Below are 21,685 nucleotides of genomic sequence, written 5' to 3' on the forward strand. Positions count from 1 at the left end.
AGGGCCCTGAGGCAAAGGACAGCTCCTGCAGTTGCAGTTCCTGACCGTTTGCCTGTGTTTGCCAGTGGAACATGCAGCACACCGGTCCACCAGCAGCGACTGACAAGGTAAGAAAGGTGCGGGCAGGGGGAACAGCCATTACTGCTCCCTATTAAATTTCCCAGCTTTAGTATGCTGCACGTCGGCCAGTATTTGTAGGTTGTCCCCATCAGGCACTAGGCCCTTTTTTTCTTACAATTCGCATCTAGGTGTTTTTGCTTTTCTGCTGTATGTTGAAACCTAGGCACCCCCCCCCTTATCCAGGACACTTGAATCTAGATGGTTGCACTGATTTTGTGTGGAAGTTGACTTATGCTTTTCCCTGACCCCTTCTCAGGACTCTCATAGCCCCCTCTCTCTCCCTTCCTTCCTACTCCCTTAAACAAGCCAAAACTGCTGGCTTTGCCAATGCTGGTTTTCAAGAGGACCTGGTTCATAAGCAATGTGTGTGTCCTTGCACTATGTAGCTAAATGCACACTTGGTGAAGAGGTTATTATACTGGGAGATTTGCTAGAGCAGCACTTAAGCCATGAACTCTCAAAATAGGACTACTGGTATGCCTTATACAGAACAAAATGATACGTTACAGCACGGCTGTCACTGCTGGGTGGGTAAATAACCAAGTAATGCCCACAGGCTTTGGGTCCCTCACATCCCATCTCCTTATTTTCACTATTACGCGCTTGCCCACCACCTAATAATCAACATTTTAAAGCAAGTGTCCTGTGGCCCCTCCATAACATTCCCCAAGGTCCCAGAGCGGTCCAGAACAAACATTCGGAGAACAAGGATCTACGTTGTCTGCAACTTGGACAGCTTTGACATGTTGCACAGGATGAGCTGCGGCAAGGACCTGGAATCCTTCTTGTAATATCTGTTTACATGGAAGCTTGAGCTCAAGTAAAGACTGTTGCCTGCCGCCCTTTCCCACCGACCCATTATTACATACCGTTGGGGAATTCGGGGTCCAGTTGGCAGGGCACACCTCTCCATGGGACTCCACATACTGGAAGGCCTTCACCAGGCGAAGGGTTTCCTCCACGCTGCGGCCCACCGGCAAGTCATTCACACTCAAATGCTTCACAATGCCGTTGGGGTCAATGATGAAAAGTCCTCTACACAAAAAAGAAGGGTGGGGACGGGGGAGAAAACAGGTGATGAGGACACAATCCAAAAAGGTTTAAATGCACCAGAATTCTAGAGATATTTCACTGGCATATGGTAGAAACTGAAGACACATTTCAAGGTGGCAGGTTTCTAAAATGTTACCCGCCCTGGAGCAAAAAAAGTTAATTGACAATGTGACGTAAGTCAGGGAATAGCATCACTGGGCTGTGGAGGTTTTTACAATGTGTGCACAACAATATACATACTTTAAAAGACAGCATGTCAGGTGGTGGAGCGAACCAAGCTCTGCATGAGCTGGGGTGCCACAGGGGAGAGGGATGGGTGGGATCACAGGTGGGAGATTTTCCCAGACTCGCATTTGGGCCACAGGGCTCCAACTCTTAGTATAGGTTTCAACCACACACGTTTTGTTGGTAGCAATGGCTGAGCAGCCAGACTTATCTTAGGAGGGAGGAAGGGTTGCAGGGAGGTACAAATAACTTAGACATAGGCCAAGGAAACACACAAACAACACCTGCACACAGACACAAATAACACCTGCACACAGACACAAATAACACACACATAAAGAACATTAACATGCAAGACACGAAGAAACAACATGGTGACGAATGAACAGCAGTGTTGCCATTACTTAGACCAAACTTTACTAGGCCTCAATTTCGAAATACTGCAGCTTGACACAATCACTTAAAACAAGTTTCCAGGCCTCACGATGACAAGACGAGCCCCAGACACCAAGGTCAGTTCATAGAGGAGAGTTCTGCTTAGAAAGGAAGTGAACCAGATAACGTTTCACAGGACACAGTTGCAATTATTAAAGTTAATTCATTAGTTCCAGTTGGTAGCAGTGAGAAACCGACATATCCTTGAATGCCAGATTCAAGTAGCTGTTATGCCAACTGGTCCCATAATGAATACACAGCGCCCCGAGTGGCTGCCGAAGGCAAACAGGCAAACACACACACGAATAACAGAAAATTGTATAGATGAATTCGAGCTCTGACCAGTATTCATCAACCACGTGATCCCAACAAGGACCATTCATTCCCGACCCAATTAGATAGTGCCACTTCCTTAGCACATCCAGACACAGACCACAGCCAAAGCCATGAACAAAGCTGGTAGATAAGACCTCATGCCTGGGAACAGAAGGGAGTAACTACTGGATCATAGCGGTTCCCCCATCTCTCCTTGCCCATCACGTAACTTGGCACTGTGTAAGGTGTCGAGGTCGGATAAGCAAATGTCCGACCAATTCAATCCTGTTCTTATCGACTAGTGTAGTAGAATCACAACCAATGGCATCTTAGCTTTCAAAATGTAAAATATATATACATTCTTTGTGTTATAGTCCAAAATTACTTTACACACAATCTTGACAAATCAAGAATAGAAACGTAAACTTCTAACATAATAAAGTAAACATAAAGACATTTACATATCTATTTAACACATAAAATCAATTATTTCTTAACAATTCATAATAAATTAGTTAGACTTCCGTAGAGCAAAACTTCCTAAAATTGTCGATAGTGATGGATCACAAAAAAGAGGAATATAGAAATAGAGATTTCTCATGTGGGCTTATGTGATTTTTAATTTTCAGCCAGACCCGGTGTAGAGTTATCTGGGAGGAAATGGAGTCCGTGTTGAGACAATAGTCCCAGAATGCCTCAGTTCCGATTGCTTTGTAATTGTGTACTAAACCACGCAAAGTACACATATACAGTGGCCCCAATTCTGTGCATTCCATGTTGCGAACTCTCGATTTTCAGAGGAATTGTACAGATGAGACAATAACATGCGTCGGTGCCAGATGTAACTAAGAACCCTCAATAGCTAATAAAGGCAATTGGTTTGTGCGGAGGAAAAGTATTAGGTGTCTAACTGCCAGATCCGGGCATAACAATTAGTATGGTTGGATTTTTCTAAAGTGGTGCACCACCGTAGCCACAGCCTTATAACTAATTCGGACAAATTGTCATAATTATTGTACCAATCCTACCCATCGATTAGTTTTCAAAGGTCGCCTTCAGTACAGTATAAGGCTTTTCAGTTGCACATCTTGGGTGCCAATCAATCATGTCGAATATTTTGTTAATCAAGGCTGGATAGTTACTGCCCATCCGTGAGGTTTCCTGGTCAGAGTTTACGCCGAGTCTTGCCAATAACCGCCATACAGGGTTAGTCCTTGATTTATATAAAGCAATCTTCTTGGCCGAAGGAAAGTCAGCCCTAACTCTAATCGAATATATTCCACAGGGCAAGATGGTGCAATTCCAAACAACCTACGCCAAAAGAAACCCTGGATCTTGTTCAGCCATTATAAATCTTGCATGGATAACGCTTCTAGGTCATATAATATGCCAGGGCAAACGGATTGTTTATATAGAGAGACTATAACCGCTCAAGAAAAGGCAGCGTGTTCCGTAGCAAATTATCTGTAAAATAAGTAACCTGGCCGGTCTGGTCTTAACCTCAATTATATGGTTATAATTAGAGGAAGTGCATAGTTCAATGCCCAAATAAGGGTAACTTATGGTGTAATTAATCGTACCCATTTGGGTGGCCATTTTTACTCTGTTAATCCACTTACCAGATATTAACGTTATGTTGGTTTTATCCAAGTTAATCGACAGCTCATGCTCATCTGCGAACCTGGCTAGCTTGTTCAGCATGTTCTTCATTCCAATGTATGTGTGGTTGACCTTAACTAGGTCATCAGCGTATAACATAGCAACTAGGGGGGAGGGTATCCCCAAGCTTTGGTGGACAGTTCGATTATTTGAGTAAACACTGGGGCAAATCAGCCTGATACAGATTAAACAGGGGAGCCAAGACCCATCCTTTGACTCCCCCTGTTGATGTGCACTGGAGTTGTAACTATTTTCTTCGTCGTCCAATTGAACACACTGCCAATTATTGCTATGTAATTCGATACAAATTTGCAGTAACCAGCCTGGGCAACTAAGTTTGCTCAGCTTTGAACATAAGATTGCTCTTTTTACATGGTCAATGGCAGATTTAAAGTCTACGACTGTGACATAATGCTGCAACCTCTACTACATGCCCTATTTATTAAGGAATCTAGTGCTCCAATATTCAGGACAGTGGTGGATACAGGCCAGAAGTCTGTCTGGAATGGGTGTAGAATATCATTCACTTCTACCCATTCGTGCAGCTCCCCAAGAACCAATCTAGCAAAGAGCTTGCCGGTGACATCCAGCCTGGACCGAAGTCTAATTATTTATCTGTCCGGTAACCTTTTTTATAAACCGGAATCAATACGACTGCTGCCATGAGGACGGCACCTTGCCTTCCCAACACACCTCAGAAAATAACAGATACATTATGTAAGCCCAGTTTCCTGGGCCATTCTTAAGGACAGCATTGGCCCGACCATTCGGGCCAGGCATCCTAGAGTTCTTCTACTATTGCTGCTTCAATCGCTTCCGGACCAAGAACCAAAGGCCATGTTGAGCCTGCACCAGTTTCTACCCCCGGCGCTATCAAATTATCATAGAATTTTGTTCTAACATAAGCTCTCCAAGACAGAACCAGGTATAGGGTTTATCCGTTTTTTGCCACCATCGCCATTAACTTTTGCGGGCAGTTTCCAGATAGCCCCATGTCATGTTTCTTGAGGAGACACAAATCGTTTCCAATTTGTTCTAACAATATTTGCCTTATAGTGTTTTAACCAGGCCCTGTGTTCCTTGTTAATTCTTTACATTTCCCGTAAGGCCTTGGGGATAGTTCATCTTTACCACTCTGATGGCTCTTGGTGTTTCACACTTAGAGTTTCGTATATTAATATCGAACACAGTTGTGGCCTGGTATCCACTAAACGTGTTGGGTCTTACTTCTTTCGCTCCCACTCTGTATGCAATGTGTTGGAGCCATTCTTCTAGCTCAATAGCACTAATATCATTTAACTGGCTCCAGTCCAACATACCTTGTTCTAACCTGGTGACACACATTTTCTCAATTTTAGCTTTGCTCCAACTCAGTTTCCCGCACTATTCGGAGCCAAGTTACCACACTTGAGAGCCTAATTTCTTTACATTCAGATTAATATCCAATACCAGAATGGCATGAGAATTAGGTCTAAGTAATCAAATATCTCCTTGATACACTACAATCAAGGGAGGGGGGCGTTGTATATATTTACTATCAAGATACGCTCCAAACCCCCACCTTCATTCATTCGGACTTCCACAACTAATATATTTTCCCTAATATCGGTTGGCGTCACAAAAGAGGAAGTAATGTCATTCTTCACACCAATCAGTAGCCCGCCCTTTTGGGCGCCAGCGCTACCCTTCACTGCTTTCTATTAGTAGACCACATATCCATGAATTCTAATATCAAATGCCATCCACGCTTCTTGGAGCATAAAAATGTCATAACTTTGCAATCGATTCATCCTTCTTTAGTAGGTGAGACCCCCCACCCCCATATTAAGCACTCCTAAAATTGGGTTCGCCGTGGGGTCTTCATCAGAATGATTGTGGATAGAGTGCACATTTCTAGGAGGTGGTGGTGTGATCCCTCTACTTAATTCATATACCATCTTGGGGCTTACAGAAAGTCTTTGTGGAGGACCAATCTCAGTCAATGCAACGGTTTCACCTCTTACTGTAGTGATTACTGGTGTTTCGTTAATCGCTATGCTATTAGCACTTATTTCAGTACTGTTGTGTACTGCATAGCATAACTGAGTGAATTTTTGTCAAAATCAGCCACAGAGTTATTTGTAATCGCATCCAAACTGCCGCTTTCCTCTAATACAGAAGTCGTGTGCTGCTGCCTTTACCGATTAGTGTCTTTTTTCCTGTAGAAGGAAGTGATATTTCCCTGCTTACTTTGAGCTGGCGGCTGCGTCGCAATCCTTTGACCCAAGTTCTCCATTATGTTTGTGCCCATTTCCTGCTGCCGGTCAGCTGTAATTGAATCAGTTGCAGGGCATTTGTCCGACCTAGGGTCATATGGCATGGCCATCCGGGAAAGATGGCCTTTGGCTCTATTAGCAGCTTTTCCCAGCATCTTTAAGGCCTGCAGGGAGAGCCTCAATTTATATACACACTACTCTGTGTACCACAGCTCAAATAACCCCCACTTTCAATCCCCTTCAGCCTCTGTGCAAACCAGGGGCAGGCCACTTCACTCTGCCTTGCTTCGCTCACAAACTCAGAGCGTTCGTTTTAACCACAGTAAAGTCACATAGAACACAGAAGCACCTCCGTGCGGCGCAGGTAGATAAAGCACAATTATACGCGTACCGGGAACTGAGGCAAGACTTGTGTCCGAGGAAAAGTTTAAATGCACCAGCGCAGACCACCAAAGATCCAAAAGACCACTTAAGCTCCATTTGCAGGCCGCACCACGCTCCGCGCTGGGTCTGCTGTTTTATGCTGTGCAGAAAATTAGTATGCACCTCCCAGTCAGAAAACAGCCACAATCCACGACCCAAAAGACCACTTTAGCTCCACTTGCAGTGTGTGCTGCGCTCCATCTGCTGTTGTATGCTTTGCAGGTGGCGAGTATGCACCTCCTAGTCAGAATACAGCCACTGTAGAAAGACTCTCCACTCGATCCATGACCCAAAAGACTCCTTTAGCTCCACTTGCAGTCTGTCTAAAGTATTATCTGTAGAGGGTTCACTCCAGAAGGGGTTTGTTAGGCAAGATTGTATGCAGTACCCTTAGGGTGCACTACAACAACCCTGACCTCCTGGCAGTAGTAACCAAGTCTGTACTACACAGGTTGGTAGTGTGGACAAGTAGCCAGGCTCATCTCAAGAGGGGTCAATGTGGGCTGTAGGGGAGTTACACAGAGGTTCACAGTGACAAGTATTCAAGTAGACACTTACAGGCAGGGTTTCTTGAACAAACAGTTATTAAATTTACCAGTCAGTTAATATAAGCCTTCTTCAGAAGGGAGCACTAGAAAACACCACACAAATATACTTCAAAATTATCCACTCTCTTAAGTTCAGAATCTTTAACTAACCATCTGGGATGGCATACAACAGAGACCTACACCCACAGGTGACTTCAATTGCTAGGGTGCTGTTGACATTAATGTATTACTGTTGGCATTCAGAATTAGTTAAGTGCAAGCTACATGGAAAAGATTAGAGCAAACAAGCTACTACAAATATTTCTTAAGCAGGCAAATACCTTCAGATTCCCCAACAAGAGTCATTCAGTTAAAACAAGCTAAGCCAAAGTCCTTAGGCCAGAGTCTATATGGACAGAAGCACGTCTTTGAAGGTAAGTAGAAAAGTCTTTGCACAGTGTATTAGAAGTCTTTGAAGAAAAAGGTGAATCAATGTAGGGCTACAAGCTGTCAGACTTGCGAGTAGTAGAAGATGCAAGCAACTCTACAGCAAGAGGTAAATTGTTAGACTTTGTACAGTACCTTTAAAATGAAGAAAAGATGCAGCCGAGGACTCCTGTTCCTGTGCAGCTCTCACTGTTTCTGGGCCTCAGTCGTGGAGACAAGAGGGAGGACGTCAGGGGACTCCTGGACTGTACTGGGTCGGTCAAAACTTGCAACCGGCAAACTTCACTTTCAGTGGCTGTTCAGTGTTTCAGCTCCTCACGTCTACCGCAAATAGCAACACTGCGTTTCCTGGCTGTTTAGATGGACTTCCTTGCTTCTGGGGTCCCACACTCTGTTGAAGGGGCTCAGGCTCGGTCAGTCCTGCTTCCTGGGAGTCGAGGATCTTCCTGGAGCTCTTGGCCAACTTAAAAGCAACGTACAGAAACTGGTGTTCCTCTCCCTGGATCCACGGTTTCCAGAAGCAACTCTGGAAATTCAACCAGCTCCGAGATGGATGTCCAGGTGGCTTACTTTGGAGTCGATTGGTCCCACAACTCAAGGGGAGAAGTTGTCCTTGCAGGGGCATCTCCGTCGATGCGAACTTGGTGTTTCGGCACTGCAGCAGGGCTTCACGAGGCAAACCAACGGTCCAGGAGTTGCAGCAGGCTTCCTCTTCAAGCTCTTCGGTTCCTTTGTCCAGTGGTCGACTCTGCCTTCCAAGCCAAAAGACTTGCCTTTTATACAGTTCTCTCCCTTTCATTCCAGCCTAGCTGTCAGTCACCCAGCAGGGTGGCTGTCCTTGCCGGACAGTCAGCCAGCCAATCATCACAGAGTGCATCTGGGTCTCCTAGGAGACCAAGCACAGGGAGTTGCGGGCACCTCCCTCACTTCCTGCCTACCCCAGACACCCTGGGGCCAGAGGCGGGCTTCACTCGTGAATCCCGCCAAAGGAAAACGACCAAAGGGACCAAACTTGGTTTGGCGTGCAGAGTAAAGCTCAAGAAGGACCTTTCCAGAAAGAAATGGTGAAAAAAGGCCAGGCCATTTTGACAAAAATGGCCCTCTTGGGTTACTGCAGCTGCGAACGCAACCTACGGCAAATGTACGCCATGGTAGTAAAACCGAAACCACTGCCACCAGCCATTCAGCGAGGAAAGGGTAACATAAAAATGTCACATGAGAAGCTAGACAAAAGGGGATACTAGGTAACCCCTCCAGCGCCCTATTGTAAGATAGTGTGTGTTGGGTCTATAAAGTTACAAATGTAAGTAAAGTCAATTTCACTGCTCTGGGAAACAGTAGTTTAACCAAGAGAATGTCGTTAAACCTTTGGGAAATCTAAGAGAGACTTCCGTGTGCCACTGCACTGAAGGTGCTGTGTGACACAATGTAAAAGATGATGCCTTTGGAGTTCGTCAGACACCACAACCAAAAGAAACCGGTCCGATAGCACAGCGAGTAGAGTGCTCGCTTTGACATCCGTGCAGAGCTTGCTGACGCAGGTTCGAACCCTGGCAGGCCCAAACTCAGCCTTTCATCCTTCCGAGGTCGATAAATGACCACCACGCAACGTGGGTAATAATAAGCAGCGCTCAGATACCTGAGGGTTTATAGCGCTATATAAAAGCTATATGATTATTAAATTATTATTAAACAGAGTTCAGAAATCACCTTAAAATACATGAGAGAGTGGGGAAAAAGGCTCTCACTCTATCCAGGTTAAAAGAAATCAAGTCCTCAAAATCCAGCAAAGTTGCTGGGGGTCTCTAAGGTGGAGGGAATTGGCACATTTCTGAGAATTCTCCCGAACAGAGTTATAAGTTGTATAAGGACCAATTATAGAGGTCACTTATAGATAAATATATATCCTATATTCTACCATCCAATCACGTAGGAGAGTAGAAGTTGGTTGTATTCATACTAACAAAAGGCGTCGATTGTGATGATTTACTCTGTTAAAAGTTGTTGTTTCCAATACCATTTTCAGACTGTCCTTTGTATGCTCTCCCAGTGTCTGTTTTGGAATAAAGCTGGGTTTTCTCGTGCACTTGGAGTTACTCAGTTTGAGTTTGTCTTTACTGGTATATTTGGGCCCATCTTAACACCACTGACACTAAAAGTTATAATAAATTAATGGTTTATTTCATATATACACTAAGGTACAGGTGATTCTTCAGAAAAAGGTAAGCACTATAACAGAATGAATCACTTTTGTAATACTTGTAGAATGGCAGTAAGCAATTCAAAAGTTAAGTACAACACTTTTGTAATAACTTTCAGAACATCTGTTTCAGGTAAGAATTAATGAAACAAGACGAACATAAAGCAGGTAAATACTTTTAATAGTTTCACAGAGGCCTTAGGCTTTAGTAGGCCATCTCCATCTAGTTTGGAGTGTCACGGGTCAGATTGGAGGGCAAACAAGCATGACACACGCTGTAGAAAGTCAAAGGTTCGAGAGGAAGTCTTCAGTAGCAAGTAAGTAACACTCTTTGTTGGGGTAAGGTTCAGGGACCTCGAGGGAGGCTCTCTGAAGGCACACAGGCATTAGGCCTGGGCGAACGTGGATGAGTGAACTTACTGCCCCAGTAACAGAGGAGCAGCGAAGCAACTCTAGGTAAATTCTACCAAGAGTCTCACAGTACCTCAAGCATGAAGAAGACAATGCAGCACAATGCCTCCGAGATGCAGCAGCAGCAGACCCTTTCACCGGATTCTTGGTCAGGCAGATGAAAGAAGGGACACTGGAATGGATCGCACAGCAGCAGTCGATGAAGATGCTCCAGGCAAAAGATTCTTTGGGGTTCTGTTATTTTGGCCCACTTTTCAAAGCACCAGTTAAGAACTTACCGCCCGGTTGATTAGTCTCGTTTTCTCGGTCCAGCACTCTGGTGAGGGGACTTCAAGAAATAGGATATTGCCTCTGGAGGTCCGGAAGTAGTCCAAAGTTTCAGGAGGATTTTAACTTTAGAAGGAAATGCACTTGTCAATGGTCACAGGACCCAGGGTATTGGCGGTTTGCAGCCGGTGAAGGGTACAGCTCTTCGGGGGTTGGCTCGAAAATGTAGGTCTTTGCGAGACTGCTTGGACCCCACCAGTCGAAGGGTGGGAGGCATCCTTTTCGGGGCTCTCCTGACGCTTCGAAGAAGGGGTCTGCAGCACCGATTCCTCCAAAGGCATTTCCGGTTGTCTGGAAGTGGCTACAGGCGTCTGCCCTCTTCCTACTCGTTGATTCTTTAGTTCCAGTGGTCAACTGGTCTTCAGATACATGCCTCTTATGCAGGAACCCAGCCAATCGCCATTCATGCACCATTCAAGCTGAGCCAGCCCCCCAGTCTGAACTGGTTCCAGGCAGGCGCCGCAGAAGACACCAGAGTTTCAGAATCCTCCCCAAATTTCCTGTCCCCACAGACACACTGGTGCCATGGCAGACTTCACAAAGGGATACCGCTGAAGACAAAAGTTAAACCAGGACCTCCCCCACCCTGCACAGCAGAAGGACCAATAAAGGACAATCCATCTTGAATTGATGAAAAGAAGAACAGTGTCACCATTTTGGGTCAATGGTGACCCTTCTGTGCACTACCGCGGCTGTGAGTACAGCCTGGGAGTATAAATTGCACAAAAGTAGGTAGGATAAAACCACGGTCACCAGCCCTTCAGATTAGCTTGTCACTGTAACAAAAGAGTTACAGGAGCAGTCAGAAAGGCGATAGAGTGTAGCCCCTCAGCAATCAACATAAGGTGGGCTGTGCTGATCTCACAACAGGAAAGATGGAAAGGATACCAAATGTCCCCTTGCCCTTGGGAACATGCGTTCCCACCACGTAAATAACAGAAAACAAGAAGGGGAGCCCAAAGGGCTCCCAGCAACACTGCATAGGGTGCTATGTGATGCAAAAGCCAAAGACTGATGCAACAAAACATGGAAAGCATGACTCCAAGAAAAAAGGTATAAAAAAAGAAAACATTTTTTAAAAATTAAAAAAAAGGATTCTGTAGATAGAGTAAAAGGGGTGAGTGTGGAAAAAGGTTCCCCTTCGCTCAGGAGAACTGACAAAAGATCTAGTAGCCCAGGAAAAAGTGCTGGGGGACTTACATGTGAAGGGGAGGGTGGGTTCACATAAACGTCTACCTAACAGGAGCGGTAGAAAGTTCGCCATGGGGGTGTGTGGCCAAGGGTGGTGGTAAAGGCCATTAACGAGAGATGGGCTTTGACTGTACCCTGAAAGGCAGCTATTGAAAGCTGTCAATGGGTGTCCGCCATTGGGAGAATCACTGGTGGCAATAAGGTGAGTACGACATGTTTGGTCTGTCCCTGGCTGTCGGTTGGCTCTTAAGAGACTATTTAAATACATCCACAATACAAGTATTTATTGTTGACACAATCCCAGTTGTGTCACATCTGCATCATTTAGTTATTTGTTTTAGGGGAAACCAGGACAGTGCAAATCCCATTTCAAGAGGTGTGGGGTGGTGCAAAAGCAGCACGTGAGAATCTGCAGTAGAAACCTAGACTTAAAACCAGCGCAAAAAATATTGGCCAACATGCTGTGATGGCTGGGACACAGAAGGGCGAGACCCATTGGAACAGGGGAGCGGGCACAGTAGAGCAGGCATTCATCCAGAGGTTTATTTTGGAAGCAGAGTAACCATCTGTGATGAAGCGAGGTTTTTCCTCGACGCGCGCAAGAATAGCAAATCTCTGACTCCATGAGGCGGTGAACTGTGAACCGGGAGACTGGCAGCGGTATGACTGTGCATTGTGGAGAAGAGGAGCAGGTAGTCAAGCCGACAACATACGCTGCCAGCATGTAGAGAGAAAAACACTTGGCTGCAGTAAGACAGCTGCCGCCTCCCTCACAACGGAGTAGCAGCACAGCTGAAATAGCACAGTGGTAGAATTGTTACCTCCCATGTAAAGAAACCGGGTTCCTCTCCCCATTAAGAGCTGCAGGTAAATTGAATTTAAATTAATTAAAATGACAAAACCACAATACATGGCAAAATAAAATAAAACGCTTCCTTAACAGAGCAAGAGGAACACAGTGCCATACCTACCGCTTACCCAGGACGAGCAAACACGAAGTGGAGAAGAAGCCTGAAGCAGCGAAAAGGAAGGCTGCCTTCTGCTTGGTAGCTACCCTGCTGTGCTGAAGAGGCAAAGCTGAACCCAGAGGGGGAGAAGAGGGATTCACCCCTCTGATCCAGGAGCCCAGGAAGAGCTGGAAGAAAGGCAGCCCATGCTAGCCTATGGAAGGGGACACTTAGATTGGATATAATTTAACCTGCAGATATAGTTCTCTCCTGGATGCCTACTGTTCTAGGGACCTGCTGAGTAGTGATGTGGAATGGTGCTATGTCCCATAATGCATCAGCAGCTGAATTAGAGGACGCATTCTTGCCAACTGCACCGGAAGGTTCGCCTTGCAGGTCCACGAGACGCAAAGACATGATGGATACCTATGCACAACCACAAACCATATTGGCTGAAATGAGCATTAACCAACGCACGCCGGAAACAGAAAGCATGAAAGAGCTCAAGGATATTAACAGTTGACTGGATGCCCAAGCTGAACGGGCAACAGAGTGTTGCATAAGCGCGCTCAAGGACAATACAGGGTTTGAAGGCTAAAAGTGGAGTATCGGGTGCCGGGGTCCTGGCGAAGCAAACTGCGCCTGGTCAGTGAGCCCAAAAACACAGAAGGGTTGCGTTCCTGGACAGTTCTCTATGGCTTTTTCAACGAGTACCTGAAACTATCTGAACCACGGAAATACATCACTGAATGCTTGAATCGAGCTCTATCCCAATGCCACAGGCCGGGGGGATGGTGGGGGCTTTGGGGGGCAGACCGCGTATCATCACCACATACTTGCTGAACATTCAACACAAGCTGGAGATCATGAAAGCATACCGAGCAGCAGGGACCATTCAGATAAGAATGCAACAATATGCCTTTTCTCCATGGAAGTGTTGTCCCGCCGCAAAGGCTTCAACTCGACTCCATCTTCAATGCTCTAAAGGGCTTTGACCATTGCCATAAGATCAAATTCCCTGCGGTCTTATGCATCCAACTAGCCCGGCAATGGCACTCCTTCGATGTTCCCGGCGAGGCACGGTGCTTCCTGAAGGTGAATCTCCCTATACGCCAATTATATTCATTATAGGTCAGCAATTACAGCCGTTCCCTACCCAAGATACACGCGATCTTGCTCGCTTATGGCCTCATAGCCCAAGGCATAAATGAGTTTTCAAAAATTGATTAGCAGAGTTTGCTAATTAAAATATTTTTGTTTAGCAAACAGGCCCATTTGATTAGCAATTTTGTACTAATATTGTTAATGTCATCAGAAGTTATTTGTACCAAAGACATGAAATGAGCAACAATACAGCAGTTTTGCGTACCGCTGAAATAAGACATTAGTGTGAGGAGTCAGGCCTTGCAAATTCTTAAAACTTCATCTAGACCTGCAGGTCGTGTAACTTAGTCTACATATTAAACCTAAGAGAAACTCATTCGACACATAGCAACGGAGGACAACACATTCAAAATGAGATTTCTGTAAAATGGTGCATGTCGCTACGCGCTTTGTTTGGCACACTGTTGCCACTCAGAGGCCAGCCATGCACAGTGAAACGTATCTGACATTTACTGCAAACAAGGTAAATGTTAAATAAAAGTTTCAAAAATCTCTTATGAATGCTACTCTCCCTTCATAAAATCTATTCAACTGTGCGACTGGGCGAAAAGACTTTGCGAGCCATATATGAGTGTCTATAAAATGTTAAATGTTAGCTGTATGAATGGACACAAATAGATATTATAAAAAGGCACTGAAAACAGTTTGGCCAGCTGTCTTATGCAGGTGGTAGTATATAATAGAATCAAAAAGCAAAGCGAGCTCTAGAGGCTAACTACAGTGTTTGGTATTGCAGTAGATCTATAGATGTACAGACTGGATGGAACTATTGATCACTACTTTGCATAAGCATTTAGTTCACTTTGTGTATTCATTTATGTAAGAGGAAAGAAAGACAAAGTACAGTGGATTGCGTAGCAGGCAGAGCACTGGCTAAACTAGGTGGAATATTGTAGTTTGTCGTCATCTCACTTTCAGGGTAACTGGTATAAATCAACAGGCTGATGTAGAAGGTCAATGGTTTAGTCATGGGTGTAGCACCAGTTGCAAGATGTATGCAACCTGCAGGTTACAGAACTAGGTTGACCATCAAAAGCATTTGATCATGTACATTTTCAAAAGTTCACTAGTCAACATGATGCATCTTACCCAACAAAATGAAATATAGTTGACACTATGAAATTCAGATAGGCTAACTTAAACGTTACTGTAAAGCATGGAGATGATGCATGGTTTGTACAGTATCAATACTGTAATTATGCATCATGTAGCAACTTCATTTTAGGAATGGAATTGCATGACTGTTTTTAAAATATATAAAGTTGACATATAATGGTTTTTGCCAGACAGGATATAGAAAACTTCATAAACGTATCATCCCAATTACTTCTGGTTTGCAACTTTAAAAAAAAAAAGAAATTCTTGCCTAGCACTCCCAACACATGCCTTTGATTCTTGAGTGGAGGAGATGATCACTGGTTCACTTTCCCTCCATTAGCACTTGAAGTGAAAAGAGGACGAAGAGAGCACCGAGGGCAAGAGGAATGCAGTGAGAGCTGTGCATTCATTGACGAGGGCAACTTAAATAGCTAACTTTGCTACACAAGTGTTCATTTGATTAGCAAACCTACAGAATTGCATAGTAAATTGCTATGCGACACACACTGCTTATTTTATGCCTTGTAGCCGGTTACAGCGTTAAATGTCCAAGTCTGAGGTTATGCCCTTAAGGCCCGACATACCAAGGGACCCCGTTGGTGTGGCACCGTTTTGTCTACGAAGCCAACACATCAGATATCTGGGGGTGAATATCGGCACCTGTCTCGCAGATTTAGCCACCCTTAACTACCACCCAGTGATGCACATAATTATATATGACCTGGGTAAATGGCATGCATTGCCATTATCACTTATAGGTAGGATGAATGCCTTTAACATGAATTTGATGTCAAAACTCATACACTTAGCCATTATGATCCCGATGTCCCCGCTGGCAGCTCCGTTCACCGAACTAAATAAGGCTATTACTAAATACATCTGGCTAGGCAAGAAGGTGAACTTGAACAGGTCGATATTACAGGCATTTAATGACGGTTTGGCACTTCCGTCGTGGAAGACCTACTACATAGAGGCGCAGGTCTCCTGGGCCAAATGATGGCCGAAAACAGTTGGTGATCAATTGAACTACACATAATAAACCCGTACACACCACCGGAGATGCTGGCTATCCCACCTGCACATACCCCAAGAGAAAATCAAAGCCCATCCCATTGTTGGCCCTACCCTGTCGCAGTAGCATCGAATACGCACACTAACGGGGTCCGATGTGCAGATCACTCTGCCAAGGATTAGCTCAAGGGCCTTCTTTTCTTACAGTATCCACACGAATCTCCACGAAAGACCGGCCACGCAATGGCAGGGGGTGAGAATTATGGACATATGCGAGGACTCAGCATTGATATCATTCCCCAACGTTGGAGGCCTTCTCGGGCTCGCAGAGTTAGACTGGTTGTGCCATATGTCCGTTCGCTCCTGTCAGCGGTCGGAGCAAGGAGACGGACAGTTTTTCTTGTTCCACAATACATTTAAATAATAAAAGGGGTTGGAAAAATGCCTCACTAGCCCCAACTTGATGAGGGTGTTCCCCGCCTCAACAAAACAAACTAATGAGACAGTCCTTGCCAGAATGTCCAAACTAATGTTCACTGTCCTGTGTCAAAAGCCAAAACTGACCCTCAAATTCCAAACTGTAACAACATTCAACCAGGGAAAAATCTCTAGGCAGTTTCTCTGCAGCCGTCTAGAATACTGTTGCGCCAAGTTCCAATGTAGAAAGTAAAATGCAAAATGTTGCCAGAATAATAAACAGTTTCACCAGCTCAGTCAGGTTTTCATGAACTGCTTACTGTTAGGGGGAGTGACTTCCTTTCCCTGGTGGTTGGTACAGGAATGCCAAAGGGGACCATCCACATCCTGTGGTCTTTCCGAACCTTTGAATGGTACTGAATAATCACCTAGTAGGTATGTCAAGCAAGTGGATTTCTCTACGGGCTATACTTTATATTTTAGTTCAGTTTCCCACAGGTATAGACACTTCTCTTACTAACTAGTCCAAACTTGCCTTTTGTTTAATCAAAAACACTGGGACGAGGAACTGGGGTGCTATGCATAGGCAGGTGTCCTTTAAGCTGTGCTTTGGTCTTTCCTTTAGATTCCTGGCAGGTTGGTTATACTCTCCTGCCCAACCACCAGTTGTACTAAGTGCACATTGTGAAAAGGTTTATTACATTTGTAAAGCGCGCCTATCCCTCCGGCATCTGGGCGCTTGATTTAAGATTACGGTTACATATACATTGATTGCCTTAAGAAAACAGTTACTTATTCATTGCTTGGTCACTTATGCATAGACTTAAGGATACGGTTACATATATACACTGCTTGATAACTTGTGCATAGAGAGGTATGCCATGAGGTGGGTGAGTTACAGAGATGTACCTTGTAGTATTGACTATGGGCATCAGGTGCTAGGTAACGTAAGGCATGGTTGAAAGTAGTGCAGGCCTGTGTGGCAGGCCCATTTAGATGTTAGACTGGCAAACAGTGGCATTCCTCTAGGGTACACAGGGTGGTAGTAGGGTATGGTTGCACAGGCAAGCTTGCTGGTGCGAGAAAAGGGGTAGGTGTAGTTAAGTTGTGGAATTGGTGAAAATGAGGAGCCTGAATTGTTATCATTAGAAGAATGATAAGACCCATTTGTACCCTCTTGTAGAGAACCATTGTTTAGTATTATCCCCTTTAGGAATCCAGTTATTATTCCATTATTGCATTCTGTTTAGTTCCGATTAGTACATTGCTGAAGTAGACACTATCCACATTATTAGACTGCCACTTTTGCCATTTGCAATAGAATGACACTTGCACGTATTTGAAGTGCCATGGTAGTGTTTTAGAGACACGTTATATTTGCAGCATGACAGAATGATTTGCTATGCATTTATGTTTGCATTAGAAATAGCGCTTAGGCTGAGAGAAATGCATTGCTTGCACTACACACAGGCATATTTGAAATGCCATAAAAAGCCATTTAGTACACATTGTTATGCTTTGTAGAGACACGAAGAGACCGTCATGTATGTATGTTTGTATGTTGAGTCACTTAGAATGAGTTTGCATTATAGTGCTTGGATTTGCGTAAACGCTAGGAAGCATTAAACACGAGGCCTGAGCCATTTGCTGATGGAGAGTTGTTTTACACTGGGCTCAGCGCGAAGAAATTTTATGGTACACTGTGATAGAAAGTATTCGTAAACATTGGCAGAGAGACATAGATAACATGAACCTTGTCCAAGTAGAGACGGCCTAGGCTAATCAGCTCGAGCTCTGTGCTTCGCAGAGACTGCAACACGAGGGTGGGGGCATGAGCGATAGATGGAGAAGGTGCCTTTTGCATGAGAGAGACAGGGCCTTAAAAGCATTTCGTGATGCCAACAGAGCCTACAGTGGAGAGAATGGGGTATGAATGGGGAAATAGATGGTGTTTTTCACCACACACAGAATGGCCATGAAAGAAAGATATGATGTTCAAATGTCACGCTGACAGCACACGCACGAGACAGGAACACGCAAACGCAGACTGGCAGGCATTTTGCTAAACGCTGAGGGAGAGACATTCTTAGTATAGAATGTGAGTAACCATAGGGATGTGTGCGCCAGGAAAAGACTATAACCGAGGAGGCTAGGATTGGCTGGAGTAGGACTGCACTAGAGATCGAGAGAGCCAGAGAGTTGCAGAGGGGGAGTTCGGGAGGAGTTGCTGACTGTTGGTTGGAGATGGTGCAAGATGGTGTACGAGATGCAATGAGAGAGAAGCAGACTGAGAGGCCTTGATGAGATCGATCTGGCAGAGAGAGAGCTTGGCAGTTGGTAGATCTTGAGAGGCCTGCCACTGACTGACCTGGCAAAGACAGAGCTGGAAACACATGCAGAATGGGAAGTATGGTTTTGGCCTAGGCTGACTAATTGATTAACGAAAACACGAAAACACACACACACACACACACACACACACACTAGAGTGAGAGTGTGAAGATGGTGTGGATTGGGGTAGATTTTCCCATGGAGGAGATGGATGCAGTTAGACTGCATTAGGCAGCACAGGTTTGTATTAGAAACCTGAAAGGCTTATAGTCAGTGTATGGTAGCTTTGCACCAGAAGCATAAAAGGTGCAAATTAGACATAGCATTAGAACTGCCTGCATTGTTATGCATTATGCTTAGCTGTGTGATCATAAATGAATGTATCCCATTGTTATAAATTGAATCGATTCTTTGTTTTGTGTCTTAATTTTATTTCTTATTCTGTTACCAGTAGTAAGATACGAGTAACACAGTGCACAAAGGGCCTGAGATACGAATGCAGCAAGGGGGGGGGGAGGGGTATAGTGATCCATAACCCCCTAGGAGGTTGTCAAAGATTGTCTGAGACCGGAGCGAGCTTGCCCAGGGGGGCAAGACAACGGTTAGGGATTTTGTTTTTAAGACTGACAAAGTGTGGCGATTTGCAATGGGCCTGGTAGGGGGAAGGCTCAGTAGATATTGCTTGGATATAGTTACCGGAGGCTACGCTAGTTCCTGGTGTCCTGGTTAAAGAGCCAGGTTTTCTGTTTTTTTCTGAAGGACCATAGTCGGGGGTCCGTCCTAAGTTCGGGCGGGAGGGGATTCCAGTAGTCAGTTGCGAGAACAGGGAAACTAGAGCCGCCAGCTTTCAGTCTTTTGAATCTTTTTGAGTTCAGTGGCCCTAGGTAGGCTGATCGGTTGTTTTCTCGATGTCGATGCAGTATGCTACACCCCCCCCCCTCCTTGGCTCTTCGCCCCATGTTTCTACAAGCCCAGATCCCAGGTTCCCAACAGATTACCTGCAATCCCTAGTTTAGGCATCTCCTATGTGGGGAGTCCACCATCTCTGAGGCTCCCAGGTTCCAGGAGCTTTCCTTTTTCTAGCGACGTCTCCAGCTGCAGTCAGCGCCTAGGTGGATTCCCCCTGCTTCGTTGCAGCATGTCCGCTTTGAATAATGGCGACTGAACAGTCTTCCTTCTGCATCCCATGCTGTTCTCCTTATGTTTGTCGCTCCGGCAGTCAAAATTTGCAGCAGCTGCTTGCCATTAGAGATTTCTTCGACTCTCTCCCCATACTTTGTTGCATTGGCGGCTCCAGTTTTCAACAGCTCTCTGCTGTTGAATATTTTGCTGGTTCTTTCTTTGCGCTTGGTTGCGCCGAAGGTTCTAGCTCTCAGCAGCTGTTTTGCAGCCTGAGCTGTCTCCGGATCTCTCCTGGTGCAGTGTCACACCGGCGGTTGTAATGTCTACGCGGTCCCCACATTCTGCTGCTCTCAACTTGCCATTACTTTTCAGCCACCACTTGCTTTCTGTGCCTCTGCACTCCAAACTGCTTCTCTTCCTCCAACTGCTGCCACTATTCCAACTACTACCCCAAACTCTCCAGCTCAGGCTAAAACTGCTGCCACTACCCAGACTACTCACCCAAACTCTCCAGCTCAGGCTACAATTGCTGCCACTACCCAGACTACTCGACCAAACTCTCCAGCTCGGGCTACAACTGCTGCCACTACTCAGACTACGCCCACCGGTCTCTCCAGCTCGGGCTAAAACTGCTGCCTCTACTAACATGCCTTTCATATGTTTCCCCTTTTTAAAAGAAAAGAAGGATGAAAAAAGAAAAAGAAAAAAAAGAAATACTGAGTGGATGAAAACGGTCCGATGCACTAGAGTGCAAATAAACACCCCCGAGTGGGGTGAACAAGAGAAAATGGTGGCCAGAAAGAGACTGGAATATCCCAAGTAAGACTTTCTTTGGAAATACTACGTTTCGAACACTTAACTATTATACGGGCACCTGAAGAAACATTCTATCCCGGGGAACCAGAGTGGGGGTAAACCTCGATCAGAAGCAGGCAATCCTCCTTTTAGTTGGTAAACACAAGCATGTTCCTTTTTTCTAGGAAGGTAGTAGCCTAGTTTAGGATCTGGGCTAGAGACATCCTGACAGTAGTACGTTTTCCTTGAACCTGTGGGTTTTAGAATAGGGAACAGAGTTGGTTATTTTAGTTTTTTTAAGCTTGCCAGGAAGTCAGATTAACTGTAAGAAAAGAAAGATCTGTGAACATTAAGTCCCAGAGTCCGCCATGTGCAGACAGCAATGTTTCCGGAAAGCACAAGCTGATTTTCAAGGAGTTGCTCTGCAGATTATAATAAAACCAGAGCAAGGATACATTTGGTTCCCTCCTGATCAGCGGTAGCTCTTCCCCAGATCGGCCATACACCAAGGCAACTGCTTCCTGCGTTAATATCGGCTCTTGGCACACAGTGTTTCCCATTTCCAGGCTGTGCTGGTCCAATCACTTCTTCGGCCCTCTACTCATTCCTCTGCGCCACCACAGGTAGGCCTTGCAATGTCCAAAGGAACTGTTTTTCCTTCTGCAACTTGTAAAGCACTCTGGTACCCAGTCTTCTGTGTTGGCATTTTTATATAAAAACAAAATTCAGGCCGGAAAAATGTGCACTCGCCACTCACCGTTGGCTAGTAATAATTTACTTTTGGAGAGCAAGAAATGTTGTGCTGTGGGCATAAGGAGTAATGAGTGGGGAGAGCAAATTTTTTTTCATGCCTGATCAGCAGCTTACAAATATTTGTAGATTTCTGGACGGCCCCTACCTACTCTGAACTTGACTCACCATCTATGATGTAACGCAACCACCCTATTCTGTATGACTCACGTTCTAGGATGTAATGTAATTACCATACTGTTTCCATCGAGTCCTATGTGCCTGTAGCGCTGCGATACATCTGGGTTTGGGCGCTACCAACAAATACAATAAATAAATAAATAAATGCTTGGAACTTGGCATTTTGCTACTGGAAAAGGAGTTCAACAGAAGGGCTATGACCTCTTGCTTTGGGCTCGTGCCTCTTAAAAAAGGACTTTGGGTACAACCTTATAACAAAGTGCCATTCAAGCTGAGCCCGTA

General features: G+C 45.1%; 1 protein-coding gene across 1 annotated transcript in view; it reads right to left on the bottom strand.

Annotated features, from left to right (window-relative positions):
- PRDX3 (peroxiredoxin 3) overlaps window positions 1-21,685 on the bottom strand; it is an 89,807-nt gene that overhangs the window by 16,407 nt on the left and 51,715 nt on the right. Inside the window, exon 6 of the mRNA XM_069611929.1 lies at window positions 990-1,155. Coding sequence (XP_069468030.1) covers window positions 990-1,155 — 166 coding nt within the window. The remainder of the gene's footprint in view (window positions 1-989; window positions 1,156-21,685) is intronic.

Source organism: Ambystoma mexicanum, chromosome 8 (genome assembly GCF_040938575.1).
Source record: "Ambystoma mexicanum isolate Mex_15411 chromosome 8, UKY_AmexF1_1, whole genome shotgun sequence".
Classification (NCBI taxonomy): Eukaryota; Metazoa; Chordata; class Amphibia; order Caudata; family Ambystomatidae; genus Ambystoma; species Ambystoma mexicanum.